Genomic DNA, 16836 nt, shown 5'->3' with positions numbered 1-16836 from the left:
CTTCAAGAAATGAAAAATGTGACTTTTGCTTCTCCTCCCCGCCCCCGCTTCTTTTGTATGCCATAAAAAATGTAGCACAGACTATCAAGGTCAATGTCTACCCCTGTCTAAGTGAATGTACATCAGGACATGTAGATAAGATTTAATTCATTTTTATCTCCCTTATCTTCCTACTAAGCAGGAAGATACCTAATTAAACTCTTTTCTGATGCCATGAATGTCAGAATATTGCTAGACATATTTATTAGATATGCATTAAGTGTGTTTTATTTTTGATTACAGAACAAACAAGTTAGAAACCATTGCATCCATGTGTTATCTGCTAATTCGGATGAGATATTAGAGAAAATAATCTAAGTTTTAAGGTTAGGAAATAAAGAAAATGGAATAGAATGAGGGGTTTCGGGTACATCACACCATGAGTTTTCATCTTGAGATACCCCCTCTTTCTCTCTTGTACCCCTGAAAACAACAGAAATACAGCCAAATCTCCCTGTGCCTCACACCTCTTCAAGGGATGACTAAGAACCTAGACCACTGACCTGTAGTAATTTGGCAGAACACAGGTAGAATAGCTAGTGCTTTGGTTGTCACATATTGTGCCTCAAAAATTTATTTTATACATTTAAACATTTAGCATATAAGGTAATGGGATTTGTGTGGCATTTTCATACATACTTGTAGGGGACAGTAAGCCACCCCTGTTAGAAGCTGGCTACAGGTGTGCCTGACCACGCCTGTGATGGCATGGTCAAGGTGAGGTCAGGATGACGCAGCATGGGCTCTTAAGGGACCACAGAGCGCATGGAAGCCCCTTCTTCTGCCCCTTCCCTCTGGCCTTGCTGCTCGGCTGCCCCTGGCATGCTCTGGCTTGCGTTTGGCTGGTATTTATCTCAATAAAGATATCTCAACCTTACGGATTACAGATTGTTTCTTGGGGCACCCAATACAGACTTGTTTTTTTTTGTTTGTTTGTTTGTTTGTTTGTTTTTTGGTTTTTCGAGACAGGGTTTCTCTGTGGCTTTGGAGGCTGTCCTGGAACTAGCTCTTATTAGACCAGGCTGGTCTCGAACTCACGGAGATCCACCTGCCTCTGCCTCCCGAGTGCTGGGATTAAAGGCGTGCGCCACCAACGCCCGGCTCAGACTTGGTTTTTATTTATCTTTCTCACTGTCTCTTCCCCTGTCCCCTGACCTCCCCCCATCCCAGGCCTCCGCCATGGCTCCCACTCTGCTTTCATATCACATCTCTTCTATTACCCTCCCCCATCTTTGTGCAGTGGACGGCGATTAATATAGAGACCCAAAGTTGGTCAAAGTACAGACAACAAATGTCTCTGGGTGTGCTCAGATGCAAATGGAACATCTATATCACACTCCCTCTCACCAAGGCTCAGGAAACACCGTGGAAGTAGGATCAGGAAACCATAAGAGCCAGTCGTCTGGGAGAACTGAGGCAAAACAGAGCCTTCTAGACATGACAGGGCTGGAGTCTACATGAGTTCACTGCAACTGAGTTTGTCTGTTGGAGACCTGCATGAGATCAAACCTGTCAACATTCCAGCACAGATTGGGAAGAGGCACACAGGCCACCACCCATAACAAAGCTCTTGACAGCAACCGATGACTGACAGCAGAGGGAGAATTAGTTTTCCCCAGGGAGGAGCCCCTAATTGGTTATCTAATACTAAGTGGTCAGTCCTGAAATCATACACATACCAGCAACACTGAATGAACTTGACACATCATGTTTATATACTTATGCTATATTGTTACAAAAATAATTATTAAAGAAAAGACAACGTGAATTAGAGAGACAGTGAGGGGGCAGCAAGAGGATTGGAGAGAGAGGTCTTGGGAGGGGTTGGGAGGAGAAAAGGGAAAATAATGTAATTATATTTTAATTATAATACATATGTGAATGAGTAAATAATATATTCTGATATGAAAATTAAATCAAGAACAAAAAGTATATATCTTGCCAGGTGATGGTGGTGCAGCCTTTAATACCAGCACTCAGGAAGCAGGACAGGTGAAAGAATCTCTATGAGTTCGAGAACAACCTGGTCTACAGAGAAAGTTCTAGGGCAGCACAGAGAAACCTTGTCTCAAACAAACAGACAAACAAAAAGTATAAATCTTGCACAAAGAGAGAAAGAGAACACTGGTGAAAACTGAAGACATCTATAATACTCACTCTCTTCTAGGCCCAAACAAAAATACAATATCTGACTTGAACTGCCAGATTAAGTGAGGAACCCTCACTGTGGATTCAGCAGAGTATATATACATACACATTATGTGTGTGTGTATGTGTATATATATACATATACATATACATACACACACATACATATATATATATATATATATATATATATATATATATGTATGTGTGTGGGGGTGGGTGGGTGGGTGTGTGTGCGTGTGTGTGTTTCACAATAATTAAAGAAGTCGCAATTTGAAAGGGCCTGGGAGGGACATGAGAGGATTCAGAGCGGGGATAGAAAGAATGGAAATACTATAAACGCAGTACTGATGTATGAAGTACAAAAAAACGAATTTGCATTACAAAAAAAACCAAAATAGCCCCAAAATAGTCATGGAATCTTTGACAATCTGATTGTAGTTTCAAAACACTAATAAAGATATAATCTTAGGGATTCCCATATGAGTTTAGATTAGAAATGTATGTTCTCAATACCTGTGTCATTATTTCAACCAATAGAAAAACTTATCCAGATGTTTTGTCATCCCTATGGAGGACAGAGCTTTGCCAATATACCTATACATCAATTCTACTTTGAAATACCTTTACTCAACAACAAAAGTGAGTTTCATGAACACTTAGTACATTTAAATTCTATATAAACAGAAAAGCACAGTAACAGCAATGTATAATTTTTTGCAAAAAGATGTTGAAAGGCCATCTAAATGACATTAGCCTGAGTATGTTGTCTTTAAAATTGTATATTTGTTATACTTTGGTATTTCTGTTTTATTTAGTTTGAGTTTTGCTTTTATTAATTTTAATATACAAAACAATGGGTCATGCAATATTTTCATGTTATCATAGCATTTTGTTTATATTCCTTTGACAGAGTTTTACAAAGAGTAAGTCTCCATCCTTATCACCACAATAAACATTACTATTTTCTTGTGGAAAAGGAAAACTGTCAGCCACTCTTTTTGAGTGTATCTTACAGTAATATATACACCCTAATTGAGAAATAGAAAGTTAACCATTTCTATTTAGAAAAAAAGGAAGTAGCTGTTTTTCTTTCAGAAACCCACACCACGGTGTTTATGATCTAGAAAGATGATAGAAGCAGCATGCAAATTTCATCTCAGTGAGGTGCTGCATGTGGTGTGGGCACTAGGTCTGTGCAAAGACTGAGGTACTTCCCTGAGCCTGGCCTTCAGCAGACACAGATGCAGGCATTGCAGGCTGGAAGAAGGTAGGTGCAAGGATTTGGCTTCCTAGGCTTTCCACGTGATGACTTTTAATTTGATGAATATAGGACTTTTAATTAGATGAATATAGGACATCTAGATGGAAAAAATGAGATCACCTTTCACTGCACACACTAGTATTTTGATTTGGAGTTGAGCAGACATTTAAATGTAGCTGGGGAGGCAGTTTTCAATGCAAAGAATAAGGATAAAGAAAAGACAAAGGCTTGGTAAAGTGGCAGCAATATTTTGTTCTCCGGGTCTATGGCCTCACCAGCCACAGGTAGGTGGCTAGGTTTACAGTACCAGATATGAATTTCCTTCTATTGAGTATTCTGTAAAGCCATTTAGACAGCTCTTGGCTACCCCCAAGGCATACATGCCACTATTGTACCCCTGAGGATATCTTGCCATGTTCACCCTTAGATGAAGAACTGCAGACAATCACTGGCTATTTTTTGTTTGTTTGTTCGTTTGTTTGAAACAGGGTTTCTCTGTGTAGTTCTGACTGTCCTGGAACTCATTTTGTAAACCAGGCTGGCCTCAAACTCACTGAGATCTGCCTGCCTCTGCCTCCCAAGTGCTGGGATTAAAGGCGTGTGCCACTACCACCCGGTCAATTACTGACTATTAAGAGAGGCAGAATCAGTCTTCTCCAACAATGAGCTCCCTGATGGGTTATTCACTCCTAGGTGGTTATCCCTAAACAATATACGTACGAGCAATACTAAATGGACCCCACAGGTTGTATGTTTATAAATATGTATGTCTATATTATATATGGTTCTGTATTATATATAATCATGCAAATATATCAATAATAAATAAAAAGAGGTCATAAATATGAAAGAGAGTGGGGGAACACGGGAAAAGTTGGAGGGAGGAGAGGATGAGGTGTAAATGATGTAAATACAGTACTCAAGTATGAAATTCTCAAAAATAAAATAGTGACATTTAAAAAATAAAGAAAGTAAAAGAAAAGATAAAGGTCCCAACTGGGCACTGTGTGAGGTTGTCTTCTTTTCTATTCTTTTTCTAGTCCCAGGGCATCAAAAATCCAAATTATTGACTGATCATTTCACACACTCTTAATAACATTCTTCCATAATATTCATCTCTATCTCCTACATATATCTTGAAAATCCATCAGTTAAGACAGTATCTGTTCCATGCAGAGTTTGGTGGAGATACAGAGGATGGAGCCCGAGTGCCCAGTCTGATATGCTTAGTCTGCTCCTGAGTTGGCCTGTGACCAGGACTAGCATTTCTGGCTTCCTTTAGGGGGGCACAGGCCATGAGATGAGGTTGCTGATGCAAATGTTTGTCAGTGGAAGACACTGAGCAGAGTTTTAGCAGTGTGAAGATCAGAAAGAAGCTTGGAAACAATGGTGCCCAATGCACTCTTACACAGGCGCGCAGTCAAAGTAATCCAGAGACTCTTAATAACCAGAAATTCACATCTTCATGTAAGAGCTAGGTTTTTCAGATCTCAGGCCAGGCTTTTCCCTGCTCATGTTTCATTTCCTAATCACCATCAATTATCAGAAAATTGTAGAGATTTATGAGTGTGTGTGTGTGTGTGTGTGTGTGTGTGTGTGTGTTTTCTATTTAACAAAAGAGAGGCTCACTCTTTAGATTCTTCCCCTTAGTCTTCCTCTTTAGTCATTGACTCACAAGGGGAATGTTAATAGACAACCAAGAAAGTCAGCATTCCCAGAGGTCTGAAGGTATTTCTGAGAGGCATCACAAAGGCCCTTTATAAAAAGCGAATGAGTCCTGCCTTGGAGTGGACTACACCCTTCACCTTGCATTTCCTTAAGAAGACCTTTGCCTTATGGAACATGAAAAGGAAGTACCAAGGCTGCGTGAATCCTCTCTTGCCTTGAGTAGTGTACAGGCAGGGAAAAGTTGTATCTGATGGAAACCAGAGAACGCATGAGAAGAGTGGTGGATTTCTTTGTCCTGGTGCAGTAGATAGGGAGCTGGGGGAAACCTCCCCAAAATGAAGTCAACTTGTACAAATGCTCCAACAACTGATTTGAAAATGAAGTCCAAAGTCATGGCTATCTATGTTCTAATAGTTTGAACATAGCATTCAAAACAAGGCTAAGAAAACAACAATACAAGAGCTTCTCTTACCAAGAGATTCAAACTGTTTGTGTAACTTATCTAAGCTAAAATTTTTATTGTATCATAGGAGGATTTAGTTTGGAATTTACCCTTAAGGCAGGAACCTGGCATTGAGTCATTTCAAGGAGTTCATTCAAAATTGCTCTCTTATTTCAGCACTGCTTCAGCTGCCATGACACCCATGAAAGGAATAGAACAGACCACCACAGAGGTGGCCCCTGGAGGAGCTCAGACTTCGGAGAGGTTTATTTTAAGGCCACAGATGTGGAAAGAGAATGCAGAGAAATTCTTGAAGGGGGAACCCAAAGTCCTTGGGGTAAGACTTTTTTTTTTTTTTTGCTCTGAGGGGAGAATGATTTTATAAGTATATAAATGGTTAAAAAAAAAAAAAAAAAAAACTAACACCAGTACTCTGTCCCATGAGCCTCATGTTCCTTCAACACATCCCGGGGTCACTAGCATTTGTTTTTCAAATCTATCATTTGAAAATGGATATGTTATCCTATCACACCAGACTTTCAATTTAATTATGTTTAAAATATAGAAACTTCAGGTATGTTCTAGGCTGTGGATCATCCACGATGATCATCTAATTCAATGCAGACAAAAAGCTATGCAAGCTGCTGCCGTGGTCCAGCCCCACACCTACCCACTGGCTGGCAAACCCATACCGTTTTTATATATTTCCAGTGTCTTTCTTTCTCCTGCTAGTCAGATGTTGAGAAATCCTCTGTTTTCCACATACTTCTGTCTTCAGAAGAGTGTGCCTAAAAAAAAATAGAGAACTTCAAGGAATAACATCTTAGGCAGGTTTAAGGTCTGTCGTTAGACAGACACCTGTCTCTTTTCTACTTCTCTGTTCTAATTGTTGTAAATTTTGAAAAATGATCATTTTCATGATACATGTTTCATGTTCACATGGAATTTGTGTGTTTTAAATATATCAATAAGAATTTTTAAATTGAGAGCAGTTTTATGTTTACAGTATCCACTCCCCAGTGCTGAGAGCTTGGTTAGCGCTTGTGTTCTTCTATTAATTCCTTTAAGTGTTAATTAAAATAAATCATAGTAATATCATGCAATATTAATTCCTTTTAATTGTTCTATCTTGTGATATAAGACCATTCATAGTGGCTTTTTTTCCCCCTGAGATTTGTATGTGGTATTCTCAGGTAATTCCTCTAAGTATATTGGATTTGTTGGCCTCTTCTTTTGGGTTTCCACAGTGCTATTCCCTGGACAATTTCTGATAGTATTAATCATTTGTCTTCCTAGTTATCTTGCCTAGCAACTAATTGATTTTATCTATCTTTAAAGGAAAATAAACCTAGGTTTTGTAAGTTTTCTACATTGATTTCCTGTTTTGAATTCTAGCGGTTTTCACTCTATTTTTATTTTTCCTTTGGATTAAATTCTTGTCCTTTCTGGGGGTTCCCACAAATGAAAGTGTGGAAAATTAACTCAGTTTAGATCTGTCTTTTTTCATTGAAAAATTAATTAAAATAGAATTATAAGCTTACCCTCATCTCTTTTCTTCTACCAGCTGTCCATTTCTTTTCATAATCATGATATCTCTTTCTTTGAACATTATTGCTGCAAGTATACATACATATGAACATATATATATACATACATAAATATGTAAATGTCTTTTCCAATCTTTTTCTATAGCCCTATGCATTTCTTTTTATGCGCCATTCTCATTTCCTCCCACACATCTTCAAAAGTTGTTTATATTTTCTTTAGTCTTTATTATGGGGGTTCTCCTGTTTTTAGATCACCATATTTACAACCCTTCCTCATACTCCAAGTCCCCAAAGAAGATCATGTGTGCTCTTCATATTTTCTTCACTCTGCATCTAATTTTGTTTCTTCAAGTTGCTTCTTTTTGGAATAATTTCTTCCTAATTCCAGAGTCTTTCATATGTAAGCATGTGACAAAGGATAATTCAGTGGTAGAGATGCATCATGGGTATCATAAAAGGACCTCTGGGAAGAACTTTATAAATCCCCTCTAAGCTTGAAATTATTGAAACAAGTGTGTGGTGGGGATGTGTGTGTGGGGGAATGTAGGCATGTTTGTGTGTGTGTGTGTGTGTGTGTGTGTGACAGAGAGAGAGATTCTAAGGGAAATTTTTATGTTAGTACATCCCATCTGTATATGAAAATTATTGACAAGAGAATAATATTTCAAAATTCATCTGTGAATATTAAAGGTGGAGACAAAGGTAACTTAGTGGTTGGATAGTACTTAGCATGGACATCATTTTTGTGGTGGATAATGTTTCACTTTTTTGTGTCTAGGTTGTTCAAGTTATGATTGCTCTCATTTACTTCAGCTTGGGTATGATAGTGAACAATACAAAAGATATTCATATTCTTCATTCTCCATTATCAATGCACATATGGGCCCCAGTTTGGGGTTCAATCGTGGTGAGTAACATGCCATCTTACATAACTGGAGATAATAACATTCTGTTGTGATTCCATGAACCTTGGGTGGAATCCTCAGTCTGCTCTTTCAAGTAGTCTATAAGTTTGGGAACAGTGTATCTAAACCTTATTCAGGTTTTTTTCCTTTTTTTGTGTTGCAGTTTCAACATACCATTCACATAAACTAGGTGACCTGCTTATTTAATATGCCATTTAGGATACCGTGACATCATGTACTCATGTACTGTGACTCCCACAAGAGTTACTTAAACATTGGCACAACTAATTTCATCAGGAGTCTGGAGGCTAATCATTCCTAGGGTTGGTTATTCGGTAGCGCCTCTTGATGACAGAGCACTTTGCCTGTTGATGTATCTATTTCACTGCTCATAAATATTTTATGAGTGTATTCTTAAGTCAAGGATAATTAGCTCACATCTCTAACTTGGGGAAATTGAGACTGACTTCTGTAGCTGGGAAAGGATCATGAAAAAAGGGATGAAATCAGGGTGTTGTTAGCAAGGAAGAGGAGACAAAGCTGAGCATGCGATTAACAATGTCTGGCTAGTCAACTCTCAGTAAATGCTTATCTTAAGAGAATAGGAAAACTAGATAAATTTTGATTCAATTTTTCAATAAAATAACTAATCAACAATTTGAATAAGAATTTTTAAAAGATAAAAAATCTTTCTTTATAATAAAACTTAAGAGAGTTTCTTTAGAGTTCAGAGTGTCAAGTATGAATTATCAAACATTTTCTTACCTATATATTATGAGCAGACAAATGGAAAATAAAATGCATAAACTTGGTTATTCTACAATTGAGAATCCCATTCAACTGTTATAAGGGTTCTAGTTATTGATAAATGTGAGAATGAGAAAATTGCTATTTTGTAGACATGGCACTTTGATGTGCCCTTCCTATTTACAACAGGTGTTTAAGATTTGAGGAATGCAGGTTCCCCACCTGTCAGTCCATAGTCCTTGAGCTCCCAATAGCTGGGATCTGGGGAACCCGCATGGGACCTAACTAGACCCTATGAATGTGGCTTGATCTGTTGGAGGGGGCTCTGGCAGTGGGACCAGACTTACCCCAGGTGCATGAACTAGCTTTTTGGAGCCCAATCCGTGGTGGAATACCTTGCTCAGCCTTGATACACAGGGGAGGGGATTGGTCTTTCCTCAACTTAGTATGCCACACTTTGTTGATTCCCCAGGGGAGACCGTTCCCCCTCTGAGGAGTGGAAAGTAGGGTGTGGAAAGAGGAGAGGTGGGGGAGAGGTGAGGGAGGGAGAACTTGGGCTGGCATGTAAATTTTTTAAATTTAAATAAAAAAGATTTAAGGAATGCCACAGGCTCCCATACTTTTCAAAGTTGCACAGCACTTGACATATCAATAATAATATCAATGATTATGATAATACCACCCAAAACACCAGTAACAGCTTTCACTGCACTATAATCTGGACATATTGCTAAATGTTTTTGTATGTAATGTTCTGCTTCAACCAATTACTACAACTTCTGAGAGATTTGCTTTCATCATCATTGTATAAATGACAAAAATGAGACTAGGAAAGGTTAATATACTCAAGATGTATTCAATCCAGGAATGAGGACTCAGAATCTCATATATCTCCTCACCAATGTTTTGTGCTTTTATCTTTATTTCTTTTTTGTTTGTTTGTTTTTTGCTTTTTACTATGAAGTCTTTTTTATAGATTTTATTTAAATTAGAAACAATCTTATTTTACATATCAATCCCAGTTCCCTCTCCCTCCCATCCTCACATGACCCCCACCAAGCTCCCATCCCATCCCCCATCCACTCCCCAGGAAAGTTGAGGCCTTCTATGAGTGATCGTCAAAATCTGTCAAGTCATCTGGGGGATGACCTAGGCCCTCCCCCGTGTATCTAGGCTAAGAGATTATCTCCATGGGCAACAGGCTCCCTAAGTCCATCGTGCACTAGGGATGCATCCTGGTTCCACTGCCAGAGGCCCCATAGACTACACAGTGCTCCTAGCTGACACCCACATTCAGGAGGCCAGTTTTGGTCCTATGTTGGTTCCCCAGTTGTCAGACTTGGGTCCTTGAGTTCCCACTTGCTCAGGTAAGCTGTTTCTGTGAGTTTTCCCAGCGTGGTCTTGACCCCTTTGCTCTACTTGGAAACCAACTTCCACAGTTCATGATGGAGGATCGAACCCAAGGGCTCAATTTTTTATAAGGGTTCAGACCTGCATGTGAAACAATTGGTTGGCAGCAATCTCCCCAGCTTTACATTTATATCTTAGTTTTCATTTCAATGATGTGATCCTACTGATGCTCCCATTAACTTGTAAATCTTCTAAACAAAAATTTGAAAAGAAATGCAGGCATCTATGTATCCAACTAAATAGTTTAAAGAGGTCAATTCAGCAGGCAGTGCAGTGTATAAGAGACCCATTTGCTTTAGCCACCCACATGTTCTCCTCCTTGTATTATGACTATGTTATTTTAATAAGTACCATGTTGTAAATGAAAAAAGGAAGAAATTGAAAATAATTGCCAAATTGATAGACTCAAATGAGCTTCAATGTTCTTGTGATTATCTAATATAGAATTTAATTTTTGCCATTATTTTATTTATAGCTTCCAATATACATTTTCAGCATGAATAATTTCTGTTCTGTTTTTGTTTGGGAGTCATGTGAGCAAAATCTTGTTTTAAGGATTGCTCTTTAACAATTTTGATTGGACGATAGTTGTGTAATTAAAAAAGAAACCCTCATTCTTCCATTGACTGACTTCAGTCCTCAGTTCTTGTGGGTAAGGGGACAGTATGTGACAACTGAAACTGCTGTGAGGACAACTGATCACCTTAACAGATCTAGTTGATTTAGAAGTAAGTTTAGCATGCTATAATTTATAATAATTATTTAAAGATATTTAACCCTAATTTTTCCTCTTATGACCAGTTCCTACTCTCAGGAGCCTTGTCAATTTCAGCAGCAGTGATAACTACGGAGAGTCTGGTGTGTATTTTGTTTTATTTTGCCATAAAATGAGAATGATTTCATCAATGCATATTCTACTAAAATGTAAAAGTGGTTGATTCTATTTTCTTAAGGTCAAGGCTATGAGTTTTAGAAGGGTCTGACTTTCGAAGGTGTAGCTGAGCTACTGTTTCATAATGGGTCTCATCTGAGTGGATATTTCGTCAAGGCAGTTGTTAGAAGAATATTGGTTCTGGTGAAGTGAATTCTGGAGAAGGAATGTCAAGTTGTGTTAGACAGGTGAACCTTGAAGCTTCAGACCTATCCTGTGACAATGGCACCAGCTACTTTCAGGGGAGAAATATCACTGACTGACAGGTTAAAATGACTTCTACAAATGTATCCAAAACAATAGGGTTTTTAATTACAGAGGGCATAGAGATATCTTGGTGATTAAGAGCAGAGGACCTGGGTTTGATTCTAAGCATCTACATGATGGCTCATAGAAATCCAATTCCAGGGAATCTGAAGCCTCCTTCTGACTTATGTGGGCGCCAGGCATGTACGTACATGCAGACAAATCCCTTATACATATAAAACAATAAACGATCTCAAAAAGACATTTATAATGGGATTTCTGTCAAAAGACTGATAAAATACAATAGCCAGGATTTCAACAATTATTTCACTAGCTAAAAGATGAATTTGAATTTCCCTTCCTGCAACAGGTAAATGTCAACTTCTGTAGCATGATGTAGAAGTGACCTTTCTATACCTGGGCTCCTATCTACCTCCTTAGCATCTTTAACCAGCTTTGACCATTAAAATGTACCTCAAGTTAGAGACACAGCAAGTTTCAGTTTTCTGAGTGGTTTTACCTCTCTTAGTAAAGCTGGTTTTACTGAACAACAGGAAGAAAATTGTGGAGCCAGATCTACAGCATAGGGGGAAATACGCAAGAGGGATATGGCTGTGAGTGATTATTAGCATTACACAAGGCGAACACTCGGCGTTTGTAGCAAAGTGTGGTGGGAAATGACAGATGGGGCTTTCCAGATAACGTGTCAAAGACTGAAATTTTCACTAGGAAATCTGAAGAGCATCTTGTGTCCTTGAGAATTGTCTGGGGGATTTAGTCTTAGGAACAACCAAATGTTTTTACTTTGGCAAGGGATTGGAAGTAAAGATACCATAAGGAAAGACACATCTACTTTTGGCAAAAAGAGGATGAAATGCATTTAAAAAAAGTCATGGTGTGTTTCAATATTGATGGAGCTATATACCAAGGATGCTGTTGAATGAACTGACTCCTATGCCTTTCTAGGTCGCCGGCAGTCTAAGTTTGAACATCATTAGTTCTGTGGTGGCTGCAGCAACAAGTATAATCAGTGCCATCAGTGTGACTGTTAGTGTAGCTGAAAGACTTGGTAAAATTGTTGTGGTAAGTATTTCCTCTGCTGTTGGGATGCAAAGTGGAGGCAAGGGCTCACTGATTCCTGAAAAAAAAAAAAAAAAGACAATCAGCACTATGACTGTAAAAATCACTGTGGGGAGCTGGGAATGATTGGGAAGTAGAACAGTTATTTAGGGATCAGGTGACATTGGAATATTTCCCTTCTGTCTATAACTAAGTAAAAAGAAAACCGCTAATAGTTCACACACATAGGATCCCATATGTCATGTCCGACCTTGAGTTGGCACCCCAAAGAGACCCAAAATAAAACCAAGTTCCTAATAGTGGGGATTCCAAAACTCTTGGGAGAAAAGATATATTGTACAGATTATGATTTTACAAAACAGGTTTAAAACAATGAGTTCTTTGTAAGAAAGAACAGATAGTGTACTTGTTACCTGGAACCATCAGACAAGCCACATGAAATTGTCAATGATCAGCCAAAGTGACTAGAAAAATAACAATTCCTACATATACACCTGCTACTCATGTTGAAAATCTTCCTTTTGTTTGGTTTATGTTGCTATTTTCAGTTTGTGTGTTTGTTTGATATTTCTGGACATAGGGGGGGTGTCTTGCTTTATAGCCTGGGCTGCCCTTGGATTAAAAACTACCATCTCATCTTAGTCTTGGGAATATAATATAACTGAGCTACCAGGCCCAGTCTGTACTTGTTTATGTGAACTAAAATATGTTATGTGGATACTGTTTATAGATCATATGAGAGTGATTAAATATTTGTAAGGGAGAATTTGAGGCATACAGACCTAACTTCTGTACTCTCTGACTTTCAAAGACACTCTTAATCTGCCTATCTAGGTGGTCACATTTCTGAGGACCAGGCTACCATCTCTTTTACTTGCTGTTCTCCACTTGTGCCTGCCACAATTGTTACTGGTTTTTCATTCCAGTGTGGTTCCACAGTCAGTTCACACCCAAATAAATACATGGAGACATATATTAATTATAAAACTGTTGGCCAATGGCTAGGGCTTCTTATTGGCTAGCTCTGTCTTAATTATTAACTCATAACTACTATTCTATGTATTTCTACATGGCCTTATCTTACCAAAGAATGGTTGGTGTGTCCTAGCCTCCCAGTCCCTCAGTGGTAATCCTTTCTGGTGCCTCCCTGCCTATCTTTCCCAGAATTCTCCTCATTTCCTAGCCCTGCCTAACTTCCTGCCTCTATTGGCCACGCAGTGTTTTAATCATCAACCCAATAAGAGAATCATATACAGAAGGACATCCCTCATCACACAATGCCTGAAACACGGAGGCTACTGGATCTGTTGGGGCAGGAACAAGGATAAAAACAACAAATGCAAATATTCTCAGGGCCCACTGAGTCAGTATCTCTAATGTGCCAAGATCCTGATCAACTGACTAATTCATAGGAGAGGGAGCATTTCTGATCACTGAGAGGAAAAGACAGAATATTCAAACCCAACAATTCCAGGCACCAGTTCAAGGCAAGAGAATTCAGAACAAATAAGACACCTTTTGTTCCTCTGTTTTGATCCTGTGGCTTAATGAAGAATCAAACAAAGTCAAGTACATTGAATACTAAAGAACATGGTGTTCAACACTCCAATCATTTACCATAGTTGTGGCAACTGCTGTCAAATTAGTGCATAATCCAGAGGTATTGCAAGATGACAGAAGTTCAAAATGAGTATCAATTGCATAAAATCAAAATGTTGTCAGGGCTGTTGTCCTTCCTGGGAGATTTAGGGAAAGTTAATTTTCTTGGCCTTTGTGTTTCTACCTCCCATCTACATGTATTTCCACCTACATCCCTTGGCTCATCATTCTGTCCTCAATTTTCAAGGTTAGCACTACAGCATCCTCAGTCACTTGGGTTTTGATTCTTCAGCATCTTGCTTCTACTTGTGAAGATGCTATAATAACTTGGATACCCTGCAGAGGCTAGGATCGTCTGCCTAGATTGTCTATAAACAACCTTCATTCCCACTGAAAACTAGGATCTCCCCATTCCAGAGCTTGGTTAGAAAGCCAACGTGAAAGACTATTCTCCTCAAAAGTGAAATAATAGTATTGTTTTCTCCTTGTGAAATTTCTAACATCAGAGCATAGCAGGCTCTGGGGTCTCTGATAATTTTTATTAGTAAAAAAAAGGTGAGAAAATAAATGACATTCATGAGTCCAGGAAATTGTGTTAAATGTTGGGCCATATCAAAAGCTTGATTTCCAAACCCCTAGCCAGGGTCTTTCCTCTTTTGGAACAGTAGTCGGGGGGGGGGGGTTGCATATTTCAAACTTATCATCTCCACTCACTATTCACATTCCTTTGTATAAATCTGTTTTTAGGGTATAGATGCTTTGATGCTCATTTTAAATATGCTAGAATTCTGCATTGCTGTATCCATCTCTGCCTTTGGATGTAAAGCATCCTGCTGTAACTCCAATGATGTAAGTAACAGTCCTTGTTGGATGATTTTTAGTAGGTTTCTATTGCTCTGTAATCAGTCACACAAATTTAGTAGCTTTCAAAGACACATCTTCATGTCTCTTAGCGTTCTCAAGTCAAGACCAACAACAGCTTATCTGGGTCCCCTGCTCAGATGTAAAAGGCTATGTTACCAGGGAAACTGAGATTCCCTTTGTGGTTCTTAGTTTTATTAATAAAAGAGTTTAGAATCAGACTCAATAGGAAGCTCAAGAACATTTTTATGACAGTTTGAGGGAGAGCAAAACAACAGGAAAGACAATCTGAAAATCCATGCAGCCTTCAGACAGAGGGGAGATGAGAGAAAGATCGAGAAAACCCAAAGAGTCTGGGAAAACATGTGTAGGATTGCCAAGCCACAGATTTGCACTCAGAGGTTACCCAATTCCAGATCCTTGCTTTGCAAAGCAAAAGACTGTACCAGAGTCTCATGCTTAGAAATAGAAATAGAGATCATTTATTAAAAGAAGTATTTCTAAGAATAGAAGTGGGCTTGTGAGCTGTAGAAAGAACATGGAAGGCATCCAACTACAGAATGTAGCATCCTTTACAGGACTGTTACAGACTCTGCATTTTTTTTGTTTGTATCGCATGGTTCACTGACAATCGTCCCAACCTAGCACGCTATGTTCCTTAGGTGAAACCCAGATGAAGAAGGGTTTCCAGTCTTCTGTACACAAGTTTCTTTCATGTGCTAATCTTTTTTATTGTTTGAGAATGCCATATTTGTATCTAATGTGCTTTGATCAAATCCAGCCCCATTTTCTCCACTCCAAGCCCTATTGTCTTGTATAAAGTGTGCTCAGGGAGTTGACTGGGCTGTTGTTTATCAGAAAATTTCAGTTTGTGCACACCTGGTCATTGTCTTTCCCCAAGGACTGAAGCAGATGTTCTTGAGCATTGAGAAGAAAGAAGGTCACATAACAAAGTGACAGACTCAGGAGAAACAGACCAGGAAGTAGACCATGTGTCCTCAAAGCTTCAGAGCTTCAAGTAGAGAAAGTGAAACCCAGTAATTTCTCCCTAGATCTGAGCATTGCTGCTCCTGATGAGCTTCTGAGTTAACCTACAAGAGCAGGGGCCTAGGGGCACAAGATGCTTAAGTGCATACATTTTCTTCATTCTATCACTGCCCACATCTCTTGAGTTGTGAAGGACAGAATTTTCTCAAGTCTCATGATACTTCTGCCATTCTGGGTTACTGTCACATGTGCAGAGCTTTGTTCATGGCTGTCACATCGAGGTCTGGATGTGATGCTATCTGCAGGAGTAAACTAGTTTGAAAGAGCACTATTATCATTTCCCATAACACCTTGTTTCACTTAAGCCATTTGCCTGGAAAATTGATACTCCAAGATGTAGCTGCCAACATCAGCTTCTCTGGTCAAACTCTGCCATAGAATGAGTATCTTATGTGTCCAATACCTGATCTAAGTGGTGCCTGAGACACCAACAGGGGTGATGTGTGATTGTTCTCAGTAGCAACATTGTAGACACTGGTAAAGGTGACATCATGGGGTAAGGAAAAGGAAGCGCTGGGTATATTGGGTGACTCAATGACATTTTGATTCATTTCACAGGTTGTTGTAATTCTACCACCAAATCCTGCTGTGCCAGCAACAGTGCCTCCTGTGATACTTCAACCATTGGTACCACCAGTATACCAAGAAAGAAATGTTCCAGAAAATCTATACAAGAATCCCACTGGAGAAAGATTCCTATTCTAAGTGTGTGTGTGTGTGTGTGTGTGTGTGTGTGTGTGTGTGTGTGTGTGTGTGTGCTCGTGCGCACACATGTGCGCTCATTACTTGTTTCCTGAGAAATTGACACTTCACTGCACTGCATGTTGGTGTGAATATCAGATCTGCTATAAAAAAATAAACCCAAGCATTTACTAGGCCAACAATACCTGAATATCTTCCAT

At 39.0% G+C, this 16836-nt stretch overlaps 1 protein-coding gene across 1 annotated transcript; it reads left to right on the top strand.

The window, feature by feature from the left end:
• Nucleotides 1-5763: 5763 nt before the first annotated feature.
• On the top strand, nucleotides 5764-16639 carry LOC100759397 (membrane-spanning 4-domains subfamily A member 4D-like). The gene is made up of 6 exons (XM_035441578.1): nucleotides 5764-5898; nucleotides 7887-8015; nucleotides 10972-11028; nucleotides 12314-12430; nucleotides 14774-14875; nucleotides 16493-16639. The coding sequence occupies exons 1-6, from the start codon at nucleotides 5764-5766 to the stop codon at nucleotides 16637-16639; spliced, it is 687 nt and encodes a 228-aa protein (XP_035297469.1).
• Nucleotides 16640-16836: the final 197 nt, after the last annotated feature.

This window comes from Cricetulus griseus, chromosome 3 (assembly GCF_003668045.3).
Source record: "Cricetulus griseus strain 17A/GY chromosome 3, alternate assembly CriGri-PICRH-1.0, whole genome shotgun sequence".
Lineage (NCBI taxonomy): Eukaryota > Metazoa > Chordata > Mammalia > Rodentia > Cricetidae > Cricetulus > Cricetulus griseus.
The sequence above is the reverse complement of the archived record's forward strand: the minus strand, read 5'-3'. Positions and strand labels throughout refer to the sequence as shown.

What these genes read in the sequence shown, in the direction of transcription:
- LOC100759397 (XM_035441578.1), top strand. Translation starts at nt 5,764, where the DNA reads ATGAAAGGAATAGAACAGACCACCACAGAGGTGGCCCCTGGAGGAGCT. An exon ending in TGATAACTACGGAGAGTCTG is followed by an intron (nt 11,029 to 12,313) that starts GTGTGTATTTTG and finishes ATGCCTTTCTAG; the next exon opens with GTCGCCGGCAGTCTAAGTTT. An exon ending in CCTGCTGTAACTCCAATGAT is followed by an intron (nt 14,876 to 16,492) that starts GTAAGTAACAGT and finishes TTCATTTCACAG; the next exon opens with GTTGTTGTAATTCTACCACC.